This window comes from Epinephelus fuscoguttatus, linkage group LG11 (genome assembly GCF_011397635.1).
Source record: "Epinephelus fuscoguttatus linkage group LG11, E.fuscoguttatus.final_Chr_v1".
NCBI classification, from domain to species: Eukaryota; Metazoa; Chordata; class Actinopteri; order Perciformes; family Serranidae; genus Epinephelus; species Epinephelus fuscoguttatus.
The window spans coordinates 18,636,285-18,656,512 of record NC_064762.1 but is presented as its reverse complement, the minus strand read 5'-3'; the positions used below and the strand labels follow the sequence as shown (position 1 = coordinate 18,656,512).

The 20,228-nt window shown below is 42.0% G+C and overlaps 1 protein-coding gene across 9 annotated transcripts in view; it reads left to right on the top strand.

Moving 5' to 3' along the window:
- Positions 1–20,228, top strand: part of syne1a (spectrin repeat containing, nuclear envelope 1a) — a 178,630-nt gene that overhangs the window by 130,761 nt on the left and 27,641 nt on the right. For 8 of the 9 annotated variants that reach the window (XM_049590339.1, XM_049590334.1, XM_049590342.1 and 5 more), the window contains 27 exons: positions 941–1,171; positions 3,278–3,418; positions 5,662–5,775; positions 6,185–6,346; positions 6,796–6,990; positions 7,096–7,269; positions 10,702–10,893; positions 11,906–12,037; positions 12,209–12,309; positions 12,522–12,672; positions 12,871–12,999; positions 13,682–13,855; positions 13,991–14,206; positions 14,340–14,441; positions 14,556–14,675; positions 15,000–15,200; positions 15,896–16,069; positions 16,158–16,289; positions 16,441–16,637; positions 16,834–16,966; positions 17,089–17,271; positions 17,971–18,120; positions 18,234–18,410; positions 18,512–18,667; positions 18,766–18,921; positions 19,021–19,191; positions 19,406–19,539. In XM_049590339.1, the coding sequence (XP_049446296.1) occupies positions 941–1,171; positions 3,278–3,418; positions 5,662–5,775; positions 6,185–6,346; positions 6,796–6,990; positions 7,096–7,269; positions 10,702–10,893; positions 11,906–12,037; positions 12,209–12,309; positions 12,522–12,672; positions 12,871–12,999; positions 13,682–13,855; positions 13,991–14,206; positions 14,340–14,441; positions 14,556–14,675; positions 15,000–15,200; positions 15,896–16,069; positions 16,158–16,289; positions 16,441–16,637; positions 16,834–16,966; positions 17,089–17,271; positions 17,971–18,120; positions 18,234–18,410; positions 18,512–18,667; positions 18,766–18,921; positions 19,021–19,191; positions 19,406–19,539 (4,298 nt within the window). The remainder of the gene's footprint in view (positions 1–940; positions 1,172–3,277; positions 3,419–5,661; positions 5,776–6,184; positions 6,347–6,795; positions 6,991–7,095; positions 7,270–10,701; positions 10,894–11,905; positions 12,038–12,208; positions 12,310–12,521; positions 12,673–12,870; positions 13,000–13,681; positions 13,856–13,990; positions 14,207–14,339; positions 14,442–14,555; positions 14,676–14,999; positions 15,201–15,895; positions 16,070–16,157; positions 16,290–16,440; positions 16,638–16,833; positions 16,967–17,088; positions 17,272–17,970; positions 18,121–18,233; positions 18,411–18,511; positions 18,668–18,765; positions 18,922–19,020; positions 19,192–19,405; positions 19,540–20,228) is intronic. The other variant, XM_049590340.1, reaches the window with a different exon arrangement.

Here is a 20,228-nt window from a genome sequence, read left to right as displayed (position 1 = left end):
TTTATATTACATTTAGACTTTCCCTGTGTGGTTCTGGCAGATTTTATCTACCTTCTATATTTGACAGGGGGTATATGAACCCAGGTGTTTGTAGATATTTTCTTGTTACTTCAGTCCTTCCGGTGCTGCAGAGTGACTTGGCATGTCACTGTGTTTATGTCTGAGTTTGATCTCTAAGCTGAGCAAATAGCTGCAACTCCACTGGCCCAGTCAGTCACATGACCTGATTATCGGTGCATTGACCATCTGCGGGACAGGGGGAGTAGAAGGAGGAGGAGGAGGAGGAAGAGGAGGAGGGAAGGAGGGGCTGGACCTGGCCTGCAGCTCATACCATAGCTGTAATTTGACACCATCTCTGTCGTCCTCCCTAAACACTCCCTCTCTCCTTACGACTCTCTTTTGTTGAGAGGAATCTGTCCCGGGGATTGGTGGAGAAGGGAAGCTGTAGGCAGAGGAAGGGGGGGTGCAGGCAGTGAGATCACTTCCTGTTTTTCCTTGCCATTTGTATATGTGTACAAGAGGGAGTGTCTGAGGGATTTTGAACTATTTTTGCGAGGGTCTCGCTCTCTCTCAACCAAACATCCTGTCTGCTGGCTTCACCGCTGCTCTGAGTCACCCGCCTCTGTGCTGCTCTGATTGGTTCAGAGATACAGAAGAGAGAGACGGAGGAAAAAAGGGAGAGAGAGTGAGGCAGTGCTATTCTCTTTCTACGCTTACACACTGTGAAGCCTAAAGCCAGAGACCGGGGAGAGAAGAGAATGCGTCCACTCCACTTACCCCTCTCACACTGGCACCACATTCAAAGCTGAACCAACTCAGCCACCCCCTTCTTTCAGGATCCTTTTAACCAGGAACTATTGATCTTCCATTGTGGACTGAACCACACTCTCCTGACCCTGGGGGTGGTGGTGTTTTCTGTTTGTGGGGGATGTTTTGACAGGAGCTGGCCCAGAAGATCCGTGGCTACCAGGAGCAGATCGCCTCGCTCCACTCCAAGTGCAAGATGCTGACGGTGAAAGCCAAACATGCCACCATGCTGCTGACGGTCAACGAGGTGGAGGGCCTTTCAGACGGCGTGGACGAGCTGAGTGATGAGGAGCTGCCCAGCTCTGTGGCAACCAGCAACGCCGCCACCAACAAGCAGCTCCCAGCACACCCCTCTGTCGTCATGGTGAGTGGCAAAGCCTTTTTTGGACACAATCACCCAGAGACTCACACATGTACATGCTGCATGGCTTTATGCCCGTCTGGCCCATGTTTGGTTGTGTGTGAGTGTGTGTGTGTGTGTTTGCATGTGAAGCATTTAGCCCTTCTCCATTTCTATACAGACCACTGAAGTGGAATACAGGAAACCCCAGGGGTCCCGTTAGGGTTTGTAGAGGGCGTTTACAGTTCATTCCACAATAGTGTAATTAGCTTAAAGTTATCCCAAATTAGAGGGTGTCTGAGGATAATATGATTATGATTACAGGTTTGACTCAAGTACTCTTAATTTCCCAGTAACAGTTTGCAAAGTTATATTGGTACAATACAATTTCATGTTCACAAAATGTGGACCCCTGGGGTGACATTTAATTTTAAATTTGGCTGCAGGGCCTCATGTGCATCTATATAAGAGAGGTTCAGAATAGGCTTTTTTCTCTCTATTAGTACCCTCTTCCTATTTCTTTTTGTGTTTTGTACTGCACAGAAATAACGTCTTTTCCCTTATCTTCCTTATACCTTAAGTGTTACTATTCTGGCTTTCCCTTCTTGTGTACTACTGCACCGACATTGTGCTGTGTCACTTCACTTTGCTCCGTATTAGCCCGATTCTGTCTGCCTGCTGCTATAGTGTGTCATCCTCAGCTTGATTGTTCATTTTTCTCATGTGTTCGCACATAAGAAACTACCCTCTTCCTCTGTGTCTTTCATTCTGATTCAGATTTCTTCGCCTCCTAGCTCTGTTTCTGCTGTTTGTGGTGTGTTTGGTCTCAGCAGGCCAGGAAACAGGATATTACTGCATGTGTGTGTGTTTGTGTGTGAGCAGAGCATGATAAATGTGTGTCTATGGCATAAAGGAGTTGCTATGCAGGACTGCTGATATCCTTGATTTGTTACTGTGTGGCATGTTTAGCTCTGTGTCATTGTTACCGTGTCCTTGTTGGCAGTACTTCTCAGGTTCTAAGTAATCTCACCATGTGAAACTACTGAGTTTCCGACAAATGCCGGTGTGCGGATGCTTTTGGTTGCTTTGCATTGCATCATAAAGCCCAGGAAAAAGTCCTCCGAATATAATAAGGTCCCAAGTCAGTCGGCCAAGTTCTGTATTAACTGCCAAAAAGCAGCCCAGTAGGGCTTGGCTCACATTTCTGCTGTGCCTCTCTACTGAAGCATGCAGGCACACAGACAACTGTGCTACTTCTAGGACAGCTGCTGCTGCTGCTGCTGCTGCTGTATTCACCAGTCCAGCCGCTGTAAGCTATGCAATGCTTTAGCTATGCTTTGTTTAAGTTTGGGCCTTGATCTTCCTCTGGATTTCTCAGGACTTCTTCTTACTGTTAATATAGTGTTTTTATCCCTTTGAACATACCTGTAATGTCATTTTTCAGCATGCTCATGCATCAGACTGTATGAGTGGGTCTTTTCTAGTTCTTAAAGAAAATATTTCTAATAGTTTGAGTATCCAAGAAAACATTATAACTTTAAAATCTGTGATATGGATAATGCCCCAGTACCACTCACACGGAAAGTGTGTCTGTGATGGAAAGGAAATTACTGTGGTTCAGAAACTGCAACTTTACAGTATCTGTGTGTGGTGAGAGCACTGCGTTTATGTGTGTACTCACTGAAAGTTTGATTTTCAACTTCCTGGTAATGGCCATTCCTTTCCCCTGATGTATCCTGTAAAGAAAATCTGAGTGGCTCATTCATTGCCAGTGGAATCCAATCTTTGTCCATTTGCTAGCTCAGAGAAATGCTGCAGTAAATTATGTCTCCTAAATGCTGTGCTATGGCAAATACGGTGTTTGATGTCAACAGCAGTAATGTGATCTAACTGGTCTCCTCTCTGTGTTATTCGATTACTCACCGTCTAATTAATCAGCAATGTGCTCACTGCAATCTGCCTAACCTGCGCTCCCCCTGTTAATTTTTATGCTCTCTTCTTCTCTCTCCTCATTTTTCTGTCTCCTCACTCCTTTGATCCGGGCGTTTTCTGTTTGGTCCCCCTCCCTATTCCTCCACCTGCTTCTTTTGATGTGTGTGTGTTTGATGTGCGGTGTGTATGTGTGGTCAGATGACAGCCGGCCGCTGCCACACACTCCTCTCCCCTGTGACGGAGGAGTCAGGGGAGGAGGGCACCAACAGCGAGGTCTCCTCTCCCCCTGCCTGCCGCTCCCCCTCCCCGGGGGCTAACGCTGATGCTCCTCTTAACCAGGTACTGCAAACCCCACCCTGGTTACCTCCAGAGCCCTCCAGCATTAGCTGACCTGCCCAGCTTCCATACTACCACTGACCAATTCACATCTGAAATTCTTGGTCTAACATCATAAGAGACCACCACTTCAACCTGTGCAGCAAAAAAATGTCCATTTTAATGAGTCATCAACAAAATATTTAGTCTCTTTTATTATCTTTTATTTAAAACAGTTGTTTTTGACACTGGCATGAGATTATTTTACTTTTTCCAATGCGGATGAACATGTCTTAAAGATGTTTTCCTACCCAGTGACATTACTGTACATAAGTGTCAGTGCAGCTTTTGTTATGCAGCGAGTGAGCCTACATTGGTAGAGTTTTGAATATTGAATATGTGGCTCAATGACTTGTTAAAATGGACAGGCTTACTCTGCACCCCATCCCATCCCATTCCATTGCCACCACCAAACAATAAAGTCCCTGTCATCACCACTGTCAACACAATGGATGTTGGAAACAGCTGGAGAGTTGCCATGCTCCCCCTGCTTTCCCTGTTTATCAGCCTTATGTTTGCAGATTTATTTTGCTGAAGAAAATTGGTTTGCCACTTGCTTTTTTGCTGAGATGTGAATGAGAGGGTGTCATTTTCTTATGTATAGCTGAATTAACATAATGCAGAGGTTTTCAGTCTCTTTTCAGCCAAGAACCTCTTACAAGATAGAGAATACTACCTTGTATATGCCCTTTGGATTCAGTTGATGTAGAATATTTTGTACATCTCTACAACTCTAGTTATGCGAAAGAACAACACAAAAGAATGGTTGTAGTTTCCTTAGAACATAATCTATTACTACTACTTTTTTAGATTTCAAAAGTTAAAATATTTGTTTTTATTATGATAAGTTGATGAATCTTAAAACCTTTCACTGGATCGCTGGAGGTCTCAGGACCCCACTTTGAAAATTACTGGTAGAAAGGACCTTTTTTGTGCAATCTATGACTTAAGATGGTGCAGCAGGGAAAAAGGAAGTCTTTGTTATTGTAGGAGAAACAGCAAATATCATGATTGTTTCTTTAGCTATTATTGTGAAATGTAAATACAGTATGTTTGTCTTGTGATATGTCATGTGAGCCTAACTGTTGAACTTGACTAAAATCAATAAGGTCAAAGGCAGTAAACAAGGTGACAGAAAGAAGAAACAGAAAGAGAAAAGAAAGAGTTTAAATTTATCTGATGAGACCTTAGCAAGATGCTGTTGAAGTGAGACAGAGAGCGAAGCAGATCTGACTGACAAGTTATAGATACATTTCGGTGTGACCTACCTTAACCAAGAACTTTTTTTTTTAAATACATTTTATTGAATTTTTCATTTTCCAAAAGAAGAGAATATTCCTTGGCATAATAATAATAATTATCATTTCATCAATTATTCATATTAATTACATTAATAAAGAAAAGTCACAGACTGGAAGGAGGATTTGCAGAAGCAGAGCAGGATCAGTCACAGACCCCTCTGTATTTCCAATAAAACAATTAGAGCAGGTTGAAGATATTTTTATTTCAACTTCAGTTCAATTCAATTTTATTTATAAAGCCCAATATCACAAATCACAGTTTGCTTCGAGAGCTTTAGAGCATACGACATCTCTCTGTCCTTGGACCCTCACGTCGGATAAGGAAAAACTCCCCCAAAAAACTTTAAACGGGGGGAAAAATGGTAAAAACCTCATGAAGAACAACTGAGGAGGGATCCCTCTTCCAGGACGGACAGACGTGCAATAGGTGTCGAGTGTACAGAACAAAATAACATAATAGATTTACATTAATCCATATGATAAAATGATACATAAAAAAAGGGAGAGACTGAGTGAGACAAAGACAGAGAGCGATACAGGGCAAACAGTGATGCCAATAGCTACACTAACATTAGTTTTAGTAATAAAATAATAATAATATAATTATAGTATTTCAGTAGTATATATGTTACAAGTATATTTTAATATACCATTTTATATGTCTATATTAACTGTCTATATTAGTTTATTTCGGAGTGCATAATCTGTTACAAACTAGCATATATGTCCAGAATTGTATTTACAGCAGATGTGGACATATTTCCTCAAAATGTGGCCTTTCAAATTCATTGCTGACAGTATGTTTGAGGAGGACACATTACAACCACCACACTCCATTCAACCATATATTGAACATCGCTCTAACACACTAGAGAGACCTACACTCACTGTGTTGTTGCATCATAGGGTCGAGGTGCCTTAAGCCGAGCGCCTCTCCAGGAGCTATACGACCCGTCCATGGAGACTAGTGCTGCCAACCTCGATGACCTGCAGAGATCCTGGGAAACACTCAAGAACGTGGTATGTCACATCATCAACTACAATGAACTACATTAATTCACATGAAAAGGTAAAACAGCACTGTGATATGTATTGATATGTATTATATGCCACAGCTAGGTCATTTGCTTCAACAAATCTAGTGGTATGACTAGACCAGTAAAATCAGCTACAGATTTTAATTTAAGAAATCCTCATGTGAATTTTGAAGTCAGCACAATTCACAGGGTGCCAATTAATAGGGTTATGACAGTTATGGCAGTTAAAAGTACACTGGTGCCAAACTGGTACTAAAGCTTGACCTTATATTAAATTGAAATCCAAATATACCTCCAACCCCCTCTACTATCACTGGACTTTTTTCCCCTAGACTCCCCTTCTCATCATTAATGTCTTTCTTTTTCTTTCTACCGCTTCTGTCTAACCACAGATCAACGAGAAGCAAAAGAGTCTGTATGAAGCTCTGGAGCGGCAGCAACACTATCAGGAGTCCCTCCAGTCCATTTCCACTAAAATGGAGTCCATAGAAGGAGCGCTCAATGAGGGTCTGGAGCCTAACAAGAGCCCCGAGAGCCAGATGGCTGCACACCAGGTGAGAGAGAGGGGGGACAGAGAGGTCTGGAGATATTGGGGAAGTTGTGTTCATGTGTGTGATATAGAAAAAGAGAGGAGTGTAATACAGATAGTGACACTGAAAGTACTTAAAGGCAGACAGATGACATCTCTCGGGGGAAACACAAAGCTGGCTGAAGACAAGCCTGCTCTGAGAAAACAGAGAATGATTGAGGGGTTTAATATTGCACTGGCCCGTGCAATGGTTGCACAGACTGCATGGCACTGTTCTCCGTTGCTATGCCAACTTCACAGTGACGGCTGATACAGCTCCTTTTTGTAACACTACTGTCAAGCAGTTTGGACAAACCCTCTTGTAATGCAGCCATTTCCTTTTTAGTCTCTTCCTTTAACATTTCTGTCTTCTTCAACTCTCTTTTTTTGTTCTTTCTTCCACCTCTCGCACTTTTCTGATCTCTGTCCGTACAGGCTCTGATGGATGAGATCCTGATGCTGCAGGATGAGATTGGTGAGTTACAGACGTGTTTCTCTGAGGAGCTGGCAGACAGTGACAGCGATGGGGAGGCTGGGGACCAACTGGCTCTTCAGTCTACTCTTACTGTGCTGGGAGAGAGGATGGCCACCATTCGAATGAAGGCTTCTGGGAAACGGCAGCTGCTGGAGGTGTGCACTCAGAGATGATGTTAATTTACATTATTATTTCTGTTATAGTGTCAAAATCATCTCACTTTTGGAATCTAACATGTTTTTTTTACATTGATGTTACAGGAGAGACTCAGTGAACAGCTAGAGGAGCAGCGGCAGGAACAGGCGCTGCAGCGTTACCACAGTGAGGCCGAGGAGCTCGACCACTGGCTGCTTAGCACTCGTGCCACTCTGAGCTCTGCCCTTCAGCCCCAAAACGAGGACTTGGACATGGAGGAGCAGCTCATTGATTGTCAGGTAAGAATGCCGTTTTTGCTATCTTGAAAAAACTGGACTGACTGGTTCACTGAGCACTGAAAGATTTAGAGCTTGGTTTATTCAGTTTGCCAAGGGTAACGATTTTGCCCATGGTAGATGGTGTGCAGCTTCCTTGCTGTTTCAGGTATTTTTAAGTTTCGCTCAACTGACACAGTCAAGGAAGACTTTGCTATCACTGGCCTAGGCACTAAAGGAAAGTTGGCGTGCTACAGTTTTATCAGCAGAGAGCTATCACAGACTAAAGAGGAGTATCTGGCTGCTTCACTGTTCTGAAAATAGAGCATATCCTTGGACTAATTCCCTCGGTATTGTATTACTGTTACTATTTATGTCACGCATAAACTCATCTTCAAATAACAGAAGAAGTTTACAGAACCTACACTGAATATGAAACTGTTTCAGCACAGAAGGGAATAGGTGCCCTTATTCTCCAGTAAATCAAGTTTTTTTTAGGATCAGAGACTGACCCTCCGATCACCCTCCTCACTTGTCGTCAAACATTCTTCCACCAGCCCAAGTGTTGTTTCCCCACTCATCCTGTTTCTATGCTAACATCACCTTTATCTGTGGGATAATTAGCATCCATGGTTAAATGGTAGAAGTGGTCACAGATCCACAATTTGAGCAGCGTAATCAGAAAGGCTTTCTAAACCAGTGCCAGTGCCTAACTTACCTTTACTGGCTCTTGAATTTAGTTTTGTCACAGACAAAGGCTTTTATGTATATATACCTTGATAGTGCACTTGTTAAGGAATGTTTGGATCATAAAGAAATGATTTGATGTGTGCATTGACATGTAGTTGACCTGAGAGGCATCAGTGCCCTTTACTCTTGGCATATTTTATGCTGAGAGAGCTGTCTGGGAGATAAAAGGTTGTTGATGTTTCTGAGTAACACAGAATTAGTCTGACTCTTGTCTGGTGACGTGATGATATAAGGATCTGAATGATGCAGGACAGACACTGTATGAGGCTAAAATTATTGTTCTGTACTTTGAAGGGGAATAGCACGTAAATTAAGAACTGCAATGTGTTATTTCCATGGCTTAGGAAAGTTCAATCAATATTTGTGAACCTGAGCTACTCTCTCTCAAAGCCAGAAACCAAAGAAGTAAGTCTCAAACTTGTGATGTCATCAAGTATGAAGTCTGGAGCTGCTCCATAGACAATGGAGCCTGATTTTGTGGATCCACACCATTTTTGATTTCTTTTTTTATATCCAAATGTGCTTTATTCTGTTGTATTGTTCTCAGTTGTGAAACAGAAAATGTACCTGAATACTCAGAACATTCCCCTGGGTGTTCTCACTGTCATTTATAACATTTTTCATTATTCATTGTCTATGGAGCAACTCCAGAATTTATGACATCGCAAATTATAGAGTTTTTGCACTCTAGTTTTTGGATTTAGGAGAGACTTGTGCATATTTTCCAATAATCCTGGACTGTCTCAGGTAAAAGAAATAAAATATATGAATTTCGATAATGGGCGTAGTTGCCCTTTAAGTTTCAGGTATGTCCATGTACACTTGCTGTGCCAAACGCTTCTCTGATAACAAATATGTTTTTGTTTTTTGTTTTTAACTTAAACATTCAAGTGAGAACAACTGAGGCTAATTAAGTTCATTTTATTTTCATCAAAAATGAAGATTGACAAGTTTTTCCACATCAGCACTGGAGTATTAATTTTTGATTAATTAGTTAAGGTCTTATTCTACATAAAAAAACAAATGTGCTGTTTTGGCATCTTTTTCTTTTTTTGTGGAAGCATATACCTTGATCTCTTCAGTACCAAAACTGAGTCTCTTAACATTCATCCTATAATACACCATGATTGGCTTCTCAGCAGTAATAATGTTAGTTCCGTTGCTAAGGAAAAGAAAATCAGAGTGTGTGTGTGTGTGTGTAGCAGCTGGGAGACAGTAAGCTGATTATAGCTTACATATGGCCCCTGTGGTGCTCAGGGCTGAAGGTCCGGCCCCTGGCGGATCCTCATCTCCAGGGGGCAAAAACTGTCTGCAATACCAAAAAGACTAAATTATTACAGTAAAGATCCAATGGGAAGGGCAACATGTGAGGAAGGATCTGAGGTCAGCAGATGACGAGGCAAGAAGTTGGAGTGGAAGAATGAAAATAAGAAAAGTTTGATATATTAAAGGCTTTGGTTGGATAATGGTCACAACTAATTTGTCTTTTAAATGTTGTATCTTATGAATCTGCTCTGTGTATTAGGATACTTTGTAGATGGTTTTGCACCTCAGTTGTGTGTGGCTGATTTTAGCATTGTTAGCTGCCGTAAATTATTCACTAAACAACCTCAGTCTGTTCTTTTAAACACTAACACACTGCAAGAAAATCATTGCACTGTAAGCAGCTCAAAAACCACTTAAGCCTCTCACAGCTCAGTGCTTAATCAAATACTTTGCTGAGTCTAAACTTTCTGCCACACTTTGTATTGCTGCATGTAACAAACTCCGCCTTGTCTTGCAGCTGTGTCAGTTAAACCAATACATTAAAAGATTTGTGAGTGCTATTTGATCCTGGGCCAAAAGAAAGGCAATTTGGAATTTCAGTTAGAAAACCATAAAGAGGCTTTTTGTGAGAGACGTCCCCCACCTTCTCAGTGAATCACAGAGTGACAGGACTGAGTAGAAAGAAAAAAGTTGTATGGCAGCACTCTGTATTGTTGGGAAGAATTCTCTACGTGGAATTACATCTCCATCTCTGTCAAGGACCCTCGTGTGAAAGAAGAGGATACAACCTTAATCCCTCTCTTTTACACTTCCATACAATTATAACACTTCTCACACACAGTCTGGATGTGGAGAGGGAGGGTCTCCTCTTCAGTTGTTTCTCTTGTTTAGAAATGCAAGAGGGGAGTGTGGGATATGTTGAAAAGGATTTGAAGGAAAAGTAAGGTATTAAGCTTGGAAAAAAAGTATGAGAATTGATGCAATAATAAGTGGATCTTAAGAACTGTAAGACAAGGAGAGGCAGATACAAGTAAGCTACTGAAGGATGCTGCGTGTATACAATGCGTGCTAAAAAGAGCTAAAAGTTCCATTCATTATGTTTAGTGAGGCCTCTAAACCACTGGAATTACTGTGTAATTTTACCTTTTAGGGAGTCTAAAAATCAAACAACGGAAAACATCACCCTTAAGTTTTACTGGTTGCAACTGGTGATGATGGGTGACAAGTAAACATTGCTTCATTTTATGGGTCATGTCAAAAAGATTGAGAACCACTGGCATAAACATCCAAGAAAAGCTTTTTAATGTTAACAAATAAATTTTCTTTTATTGTACATGGTGTGACACATCTTGATTTCAGAGAGCCTAGAAGATAAATTCTGTTTCTATGTATATTTGTTTGTAGTTTGTTCTTTATTGACTCTAACTCTTCCCTTTCCAGAATATGCTGTTCGAGATCGAGCAGAAGGTCTCATATCTGTCAGAGCTGTCCGTCCACAGCGAGAGCTTGCTGATGGAGGGTCGGGCCGAGACCAAGGGGGAGGCGGAGCAACTCACCCTCAAACTGCACTCCCTCAAAGACAGCCTGATGGAACTGCAGCAGATGCTACAGGATAAACAAATTGACATACAGGTGAGGTCAGATGCCGTTTGCTCTGGGGTCTTGTTTCAGGCCATCAGTTCCCTTCCCCTCCGCATTCCCACACACTTTTCCATTTCCCAGCTCATCCTTCCTCCATGCCTCTGTGTCTCTTGTTGTGTTGCGCTGCATTATGTGTCACTGACTGTGTAACAGTATCAATGGTAGTATTGTGCAAATACTAAAGGTCGGGTCATGCTCCTTCATAAAAGTCCACTGTTCTCCACTATGGAACAATAAGAGCCTGTCTGTCTCACAATGGGCCTTAAACAGCAGACAAAAGGATGCTACCTCATCACATGTTAACACTAAATGTATTGCAGCAGGTGTGTTTCTGATGATGCAACATTTTGGCTTTGGCCCATTTGGAAAAACAGCAGTTTTTTTCTTAAATCTGTGAACTTCCCATGAAAACTTCATTTTTTCCTGTTGTTGGCCTCCCTTCATGTGCTCTTTTAGTAAAAAATGATATTCATGAAGTCACTCTTCAACACATTAGAACTACAGCAGCAATCAATCTCAGTTTATTTTTATACATCTATACATTTGTTGTTTTTGAACAACTAAAGGGATATTTTGATGATTTTTAACCAGCTTTGTATCATAACAGTGTGGGTAGTATGTGGCAATGAACTAACACAACATACAACATAGTGCTGATGATCAAATATAAACCAGGATCCTGTTACTATATTGCATCTTTCTCCTCCAAAGTGTTTTCAGAAACATATTTTAGTGCATGGTTTGGCTGTAATGCGAGAATTTGTAAACAGGAAGCATTTGCCATACTGTTTCCTGTATTGTTAAAACAAAGACTAAAAAAAAATGAGATCAAACGGTGAAACAAGGCAGTGCTGATCAAATACGAATCAAGATTCTGTCAGTGCTTTTTCTTTTTCATGACTTAAATGTTTTCGGAATTTTAGTTGACCGTTTAACTGTAAGACCATCTTTCCAGCTGTGAAATACTTCTTTAAGTGTTGAAGTCCCTCTGTCTTTCTCCCAGGGTTCATTGCAGGAGCAGGAGGACAGTGAGCCAGATTCATCTCTGTCTCAGAGTCCTAATGTCCAGGATTGGCTTTCCCAGGCCAGATCCACACGCACACAGCAGCACCACGACAACCTTCTTCGACAGAGGGTAAGAAGCTAACTTTTGCAACTTTTTTTTTATATTTAAAAGGCCTGGCCTAAGCCTGTTTGTACCACTGATAGGTAACTGATTAATTTTCAAGCGGGAACTGGATCCTTTAGACAAATCTCAAATAACTTCTGCATTTTATGGCCTAAATGCTTTATGGTGACTTCCCAGGAGCTGCAGGAGCGGGTAGCTGAACAGAGGAGGCTGCTGAAGTCTGTAGCCAGTGTTGGAGAAGAGTTACTCAGCCAACAGACCACACCTAATGGGGACAGGTGTGTTTTCTCCTCTCTCATTTCTTCTCACACTTATTTTTCATTGACATTTCTCTGTCATTATTTCTGTAAGGAGGAGTTTCTGTGATTTGAGTTTTGATGTAATTTTTTTCTGTTGTAAAAACATTTAATTACATTGGAACATGCTGGTAAAGTAACACGCCAGGGACCAGATATAAGTCTCTTATGATTCACCCCTCTCTTCCCCACAGTGAGGTGTCCATCCCAGGAGGAATATTGCTGGAGTCTGAGACCATTTCACCTTTGAAACAGATGAGACAGCGCTGGGAAAACCTCAATAAAGATCAAAACACAAAGCTGCAGCTCTCCCTCAATTCTCTGGAACAGGACCAGCTGAGCCCGGTACACAATCATCTTGGAGTGTGATGTTTTTTAATAATAATTCATAATTGAATTGGCTTTGAGCTGTCTTAAACTCATTATTCAAGGCTTATTACTGCCTTTCTTCCTCTCATGTAATTTCACACTTTGATTGTTCTGTTTGCTTCCAGTCTGATCTTCATAGGTCTCGTATGTCTCATTTGTTACTCTTGTGTGCAGGTCCTCCACCGGTCCCGTCTGTCCAGCCCCAGTATGGTGTTTAGAGGCGTGTCTGCTAATCAGGACTCTCGCTCTCCCAGAGCTTTGTTTGAGGCCTGTGGTCAGACTCTGGAACGAATTGCCCATGAGGTACAGCACAGATTTTACTGTACCTCATTTTAATTTCATTAATTTTTTTATGAGACAGTGCACTGTATTGCACCAGGTATAGCATAATGCTAATTTTCATCAGTTGTCCCTGGGATTGTATGTAATGCACATATAACAATATAAAAATGATGATCCAACATAACATAAATAATTAAAAACACACATATGACATATAAGTGTGTTCACGTAAGGAGAGGTATTATCAGATCTTAACGCCCACCGTCTGTTGTTCAACCATTTTTGAAAGTAAGTTTTAAATTGTGTTAAACTATTACACTCTAATGCTTGTAAGTTAAAATCCCCTAAAATTATCATCCTTCAAGGTTTAATGTCATCATTAAAACTTCCATCACACATAGGTGGTTGATTAATTCCCACAACAACAAAAGACATTTGTGTCAATTTTCTTAATTTTTTTTACAAGATATTTTCAGTCTGACTTACTCTGAAGCTGGAGGTCAATTTGATAACAAAACTGTTTTTATTTTAAATGTACAATAGTAGACCTCCTCCTTTTTTTCCTCTCTATATCCTCAAAATATTTGACTCTGATACCACAGACGCCTGTTGTAATGATGTCTGTGTTATTAGTAAAGAACAAAAACTTTCATACTGACAGCTTTTAATGTACTGAATAAATATTATTTGTTCTTCCTCACAGACGGCGGGTGGTGACAGCAGATTGGTAGCATCTTTAGGTGGGACAACAGTTCAACAGGACCTGTACTCTGCAGTTTCCGCAGCCTCCTCCTGGTTGGATGCTGCTGAGAACCAGCTGCTCTCTGGTCCTGTGTTGCTGTCTGAAGACACAGAGACACAACTTACAAATCTGGAGGTATTAAACACACTTCTATTATAGTGACACTGTTAACAGATGTTGTTTTAGACACCATAGTTGGACATAAACAGACAATACAATTAACATGGTACTAGGTGGAGGGATGTTACTGACCTCAGCTCTTCTGTTCAGGGTCTGAATAAACAGCTGAAGGCAATGACCAGGGAGGTAAACCTGTGCAGAGACCATCTGGGTGGCGGAGTGGGCCGGTTGTGTGGGGGAGACGAGCAAGCTCTTATGGAGGACACACTGGAGGGCCTGCAGGAGAGGATGGGGCTGCTGGACTCCACCCTTGAACAACACTGTGACACCTTGAGGGACAAACTACAGGAACACTCAACCTTCCAGGTACAGTGGCAAAAAATGTTGAACCACCAGTCTGATTTTAATTGAACTTGAACTTGAGTGTGAAGCATCTTTTTTGGTGATTAGGAAACTTGCTTTACCTTGTTAGAACATTGTTTTATGTTGTCTTTGCCAGAATGAACTGAGGCTGCTGTTCACAGCTCTGACTGAAAGTAAACACCTGTTGCTACAGAAGATGGCTGGAACTGTCGACAGACCTGCGTCCAAACAGATAGAGGTATGATACTGAACAAGAGAGATACACAAAAGATGCAAAACATAGAAATATCACAGATGCAGTGAATTAGCTTGTGAGAACACATTTTCAATAAATGTGTTGCATCTCTTGTAGACATTATCAGAGGTGGAGGAGAGTCTGAGAGAGTTTGAGCAGAGAGTGACTGAACTGAAGACAAGAGCGGAGGGACTCCAATCTGACCAAATCTCCAACCAGGAACTTATCAAACTACAGGTAATAACAAAGTCTCTGTGGAGCTCTTTTTTTCTTGCACTTTGCCCTGAGGGTCATCACGTCCCAGCACTTAAAGACATACTTTGCAGATATTGTCAGTTACAGCTTGTAAACACACTTGCCGGTGAAAGTGAAAGCCAACCCCAGATTCATTCTTGTTTTGGAATGAGTACAGGCAGAGGACAGAGTCTCTGCAGATAAATACACTGCCACACACATCTAGTGGGTCACAAGTGATGACTCAGAGGGATTACTTTTGTATGAGTCTTTACATTGTTTTTGTTTCCTATACCTTCAGTGACTGACATGTCAGTGTTTGTTTAGGATGCATATGAGGAGCTGGTGCTGATGGTGGGCTCGAGACGTAGTAGCCTGAACCACGGCTTGTCTCTCAAGGCTCAGTATGAAGCTGCACTTCATGACCTCACAGACCTAGTGGACACTGCCCAGGACAAGATGGCTGCCGATCAGAAGATGACAGTGGCTTCTGTCATAGAGGTTCAGATGTTACTGGACAAACACAAAGTAAGTTGTTTTGTTTTGGGTTTTTTTCAGAAAGCACAAATACTGTGATGGAAACAGAGTTTTCTTCTTCCTGAAGTTGCTCCTTGTTTTTCAAGGAGGAAAAAAGCCATTATTAATATGTCTGTGTGGCAATCATTATGTTTGTTCAAATAGATTTGGTGGCACAGTGGTGCAGTGGTTAGCTTTGTCACCTCACAGCAGGAGGGTTCCTGGTTCAAACCCCAGGGTGGGGGAACCCTTCTGTGCAGAGTTTACTCCCTGTGTCAGCGTGAGGTTTTTTTTAGGTACTCCAGCTTCCTCCCACAGTCCAAAGACATGCAGGTTAATAAGTGACTCTAAATTGCCCGTAGGTGTGAATATGAGCATGGATGGTTGTCTGTCTCCATGTGTCAGCCCCATGATAGTCTGGCAACTTGTCCAGGGTGTACCCCTCCTCTTGCCCAGTGTCAGCTGGTTTAGGATCCATACGATAAGTGGTTACATGAAATGAATGACAATTTATGGTACAGATAGGGAGATAGAGCATTATGCTGTTTGAACAGATATAGATAATGACATCTTTGCACACCTCTAGTAAGGCAGGTGGTAAAAGGGGGTAGCGTTTCACTGAAATGCAATATAATTGTATTTTTTTTTAGAAACCAGTGTCTTTCTTCTCTAACATTATCTCTTCACTATGTTTTCTTTGAATACAGGAATTTTTCCAGGGTCTCGAATGCCATATGATCCTCACCCAGACGTTCTACAGTAAAGTGTGTGGTCTGGTGGCACAGAGGGAAAGCCAGACCCTGGAGGAGACCATGGCCTTAGCCCACAGTGTGCTCAAACAGGCCCACAGGAGGGGAGTGGAGTTGGAGGGAATACTGGAGGTAAGAATGAGTGACTCATAAAATCATATCAAATAGGAACAGTACAGTTCAGTTGAATGTGACATCTTCTTTCTCCTGTCTTTGATAGTCGTGGAGCAAGCTTGTGGAAGAGTACCAGGCTCTGTGCAGACAGCTGGAGGCTGTGGAGTGTAGCATCCCTACTGTGGGCTTGGTAGAGGAGACAGAGGAAAGACTTGTTGAAAGGATCGGTCTCTTCCAGGTAAGAAACTTTATACAAGACTGGACACACATCGATGCACAAAGAAATGCATTCATGCAGTATAAAGATGTCATCTGACACTGATAAGTTTTTGATAATATTGAGTTTTTAATTCATCAGTTATCCATCTGTCCTCTCTGCTGTCCTCTAGCGTCTGAAGGCCAGCCTGACGGAGCATCAGCCCCAGCTATACCAGGTCCTGGAGGAAGGCAAAAGGCTCCTTCTGTCTGTTGGCTGTTCAGACCTGGAGAACCAGCTGACCCAACTTGGAGAACACTGGCTCTCCTCCACCACCAAAGTCAACAAGGAGCTGCACCGCCTTGATTCCACGCTAAAACACTGGAGCAGGTCAGGCTCTAACAATGGTCTGAGATTGTTTTGTTTGCGAGTGTGCCAAGAATCAAATCTCAAGGTCAATTACACAGCTATGAGTCAGCAATCCCATGTGTCATACCTGGAGGTATGAACACAGAGAAAATAGCCTTTTAATCTTTCAGAGGATGTCAGAACTAAAATTTCATATTTTCCCCTGTTTAAACTTCAGGTACCAGAGTGAGTCAGCAGAGCTGAGCCACTGGTTACAGTCGGCTCTGGACCGACTAGAGTTCTGGACGACCCAGTCAGTGACAGTGCCTCAGGAGCTGGAGACTGTCAGAGATCACCTCTATGCCTTCCTGGTTAGTTTGGTTATCACATGAGCAGCAAACATGTACCACACAACCTAATAATAACATCTATATTATTAATGAACGCATGATAAGACTCCAGCTTGTCTTACTGTTATTTTTGTTTCTGATAGGAGTTTTCCAAAGAGGTGGATGCGAAGTCGTCCTTGCGCTCATCTGTGCTGAGTACTGGGAACCAGCTCCTGCGATTGAAAAGAGTAGATACAGCTGGTCTCAGGACAGCACTTGGCCAAATCGACACTCAGTGGGCGGAGCTGTTGACTCGTATTCCTGTAGTACAAGAGAAGCTACACCAGGTCTGACATAAGCAGCTGTTACACTTTGAAGCAATGTGTAAGATATGGCCAGAATGTCCGTTTAAACTGAACATTATTAACAGAATGGGAAGAAGTAACAGTTTTGACATTATGTCAGTGATGTCTGTGTGTCGTGTTGCAGAGGTATCTACTGAAATCAGCATGCTAACCAGGTAGCTCTGTCCTGTCCTGTGTTGATATAGCACTTAGAACTCTGGAGGTGATAGTGAGTCACTGTAGCATCTGATCTGCCCTCAGTCAAACACAAGAGGATGAATAAGTCAAGTCCAAATTTTACTTTTTGTTGTTTTGAGATACCTGCGATCTCTCCCAACATAAATTTCAGCAATGTATTTATATCCTCATCTAACTCTTCTGTTATTGTAAATCAGTCAAGCAGAGGTCTGAAATCCACGATACTGGTAAACACATGAAGGCTATAAGATAGCAGTGTGTGTTATTATGACTGGCCCTCAGAGTTTCAGCAGTCAGGTCAAATTTTGCATATTGTTGCCCAGCTGTTTTATAAAAGTTGGCTTAGAGGTGAAATACTGCTCCTATTAATTCAGAGAATGTGGCCTGGCATTACACATTGCACCTTCAATGATTGTCAGTTCTTTTCAAGAGGTTTTGTCGTAGCTGATGATACTGTATTTTGGCTTTTTGTAACATTTTAACTCCTCTGCTCTCATCCTTTAGTTGCAGATGGAGAAACTGGCATCCCGGCATGCCATCACAGAGCTGATGAGCTGGATTTCTCTCATGGAGAACATTATACAGGAGGACCAGGATAAAATCATGGGAGCTGTAGGCTCAGAAGTGGTCCAGGACTTCCTGCAGAAGTATAAGGTAAATAAGTGTTGTGTAATTCTGGTTAGGCTGCCAAAGAACTTGACATGTAATGTTTATCATGTCTTTTTTCTTATTGCTCTTCCTCATCATGTCTTGTTTGTGTTGCACAGGGTTTCCGCATAGATCTGACCTGTAAGCAGTTGACTGTGGACTTTGTAAACCAGTCAGTGCTGCAGATCAGCAGTCAGGATGTGGAGGGTAAGCGCAGTGACAAAACAGACTTTGCTGAGAAGCTGGGAGCTATGAACAGACGGTGGCAGATACTGCAGGGGCTCATCACTGAAAAGGTAATGTTACAGTCCCAGTGAAGTTAGACCTGAAATGTTTTCGTCTTATATTTTTAGTTTGCTATGTTCTTACATTGTTCTGAATTGTGTTTGCATTTTAGATTCAGCTTTTGGAAGGACTTTTGGAAGGTTGGTTGGAGCATGAAAATGGGGTTCAGGCCCTGAAAACCTGGCTCACACTACAGGAGGAGAAACTGAAGAAGAGACACAGGATAGAGGATGTAGCATCGGTGCAGAATGCACTTAAAGACTGTCAGGTAAACATACACACAGCACTGCTGTGCATACCACACACACAATTTAAGTTTTTATAATGTCTGTATTTCTGAAAATAAAAAAAAAATTGTTTTTGCAGGAGTTAGAGGAATTAGTGAAGGACAAAGAGAAGGATCTAGAGAAAGCAGAGGAACGAGGAAATGCACTCATTCAGGATAAGAAAGGAGCAGCCTGCTCAGCTGTGAAGGAGACCCTCAAAGGATTGAACCAATCCTGGGCTCATCTGGACCACATGGTGAGCTCCAAGAATCCCTTACTGTTATGGTAGTTGCCTAAATTGTCCTATTCTGCTTTAAGACAGTTTACCTGTTCTGTCTCCCATCATTCTGATCAGATAAGTCAGATGAAGGTGAGCCTGCGGTCGGTGCTGGAGCAGTGGACGCTGTACCGACGAGCTTCAGATGAGATTAATGGGTACCTGATGGAGGGGAGGTATTCTGTGTCCAGGCTGCACCTCCTTAACGGGTCTCTAGAGGCAGTACAGCAGCAGGTGGAGAGTCTGGAGGTGAGTGCTGCAGATGTGTACAATGTGGCACACCCCTTAAAAACTTTGTTTCTGTTAACATAAAGTCATGCTTAAGATATTTTACAGCAACAACTGTCTAGTGTCACTGTGAATAAGAACATCTACACAGTCTTTAAAAGACATAGCATGGGTTGAGCAAAGTTCACAAACGCTGAAGATGAAGCTAACTTCAGTATGTTTCTGTCTTTTTAAGAACCTGCAGGAGGAGATGGACAAACAGGAGAGCAGCCTGAGGAAGTTTGGATCTGTAACACACCAGCTATTGACAGAGTGTCACCCATCTGTGGCTGAAACACTCAACACAGCCCTCCGGGATGTAAACGTTAGGTAGGGGATAACAAAAACATGTCCCTGAGTTAAAGGAATACTTCACACCTCAAATGACCATTTGTATATTAATTACTCACCCTGTGTTATGTTAATTAACATCACAAAATCTCACACATCTCAGCAGTATAATCCAAGTCTCATTTATGCTGTAGTATACTCAGCACTTTCCAAACAGACAGCCCTTTCCAACTGGGAACTGAACTGAAATGAAACTTATATATGGTCTCTCTTCAAAGCCAGACTCCATTTACAAAAACAGCAATTTACCTCACTGAACATGGGAGCTGTTGGTCCACCACTGCCTTGATCAGTAAGTTTGTTTTTGTTATTGTGCGACTTTGGTGAATCCAAACTAACCCTTGACAATGCCAAAGTCACTCAATAACACAAACAGTCAGTTAAGGCAGCAGAGGACCAGCAGCTCCTGTGTTCAGCGAGGTAAATTAATGTTAATATAGGTAAGTTTCACTTTCCCTTCAGTTCTAAGTCAAAAATGGCTGCCTGTTTGGGAAGTACTGAGCATACAACTGGGGGAATTAGACTTGGATTATACTGCTGAGATGTGTGAGAGTTTATGAACAGATGTTTTGATGGCTTTGCTGTTGTTTAATGCAGTTGTCTATGACTTCAATTAATCAATGCTTTTCTCAGTAATTGTAGCATGGGGTGAGTAACTGATATATAAC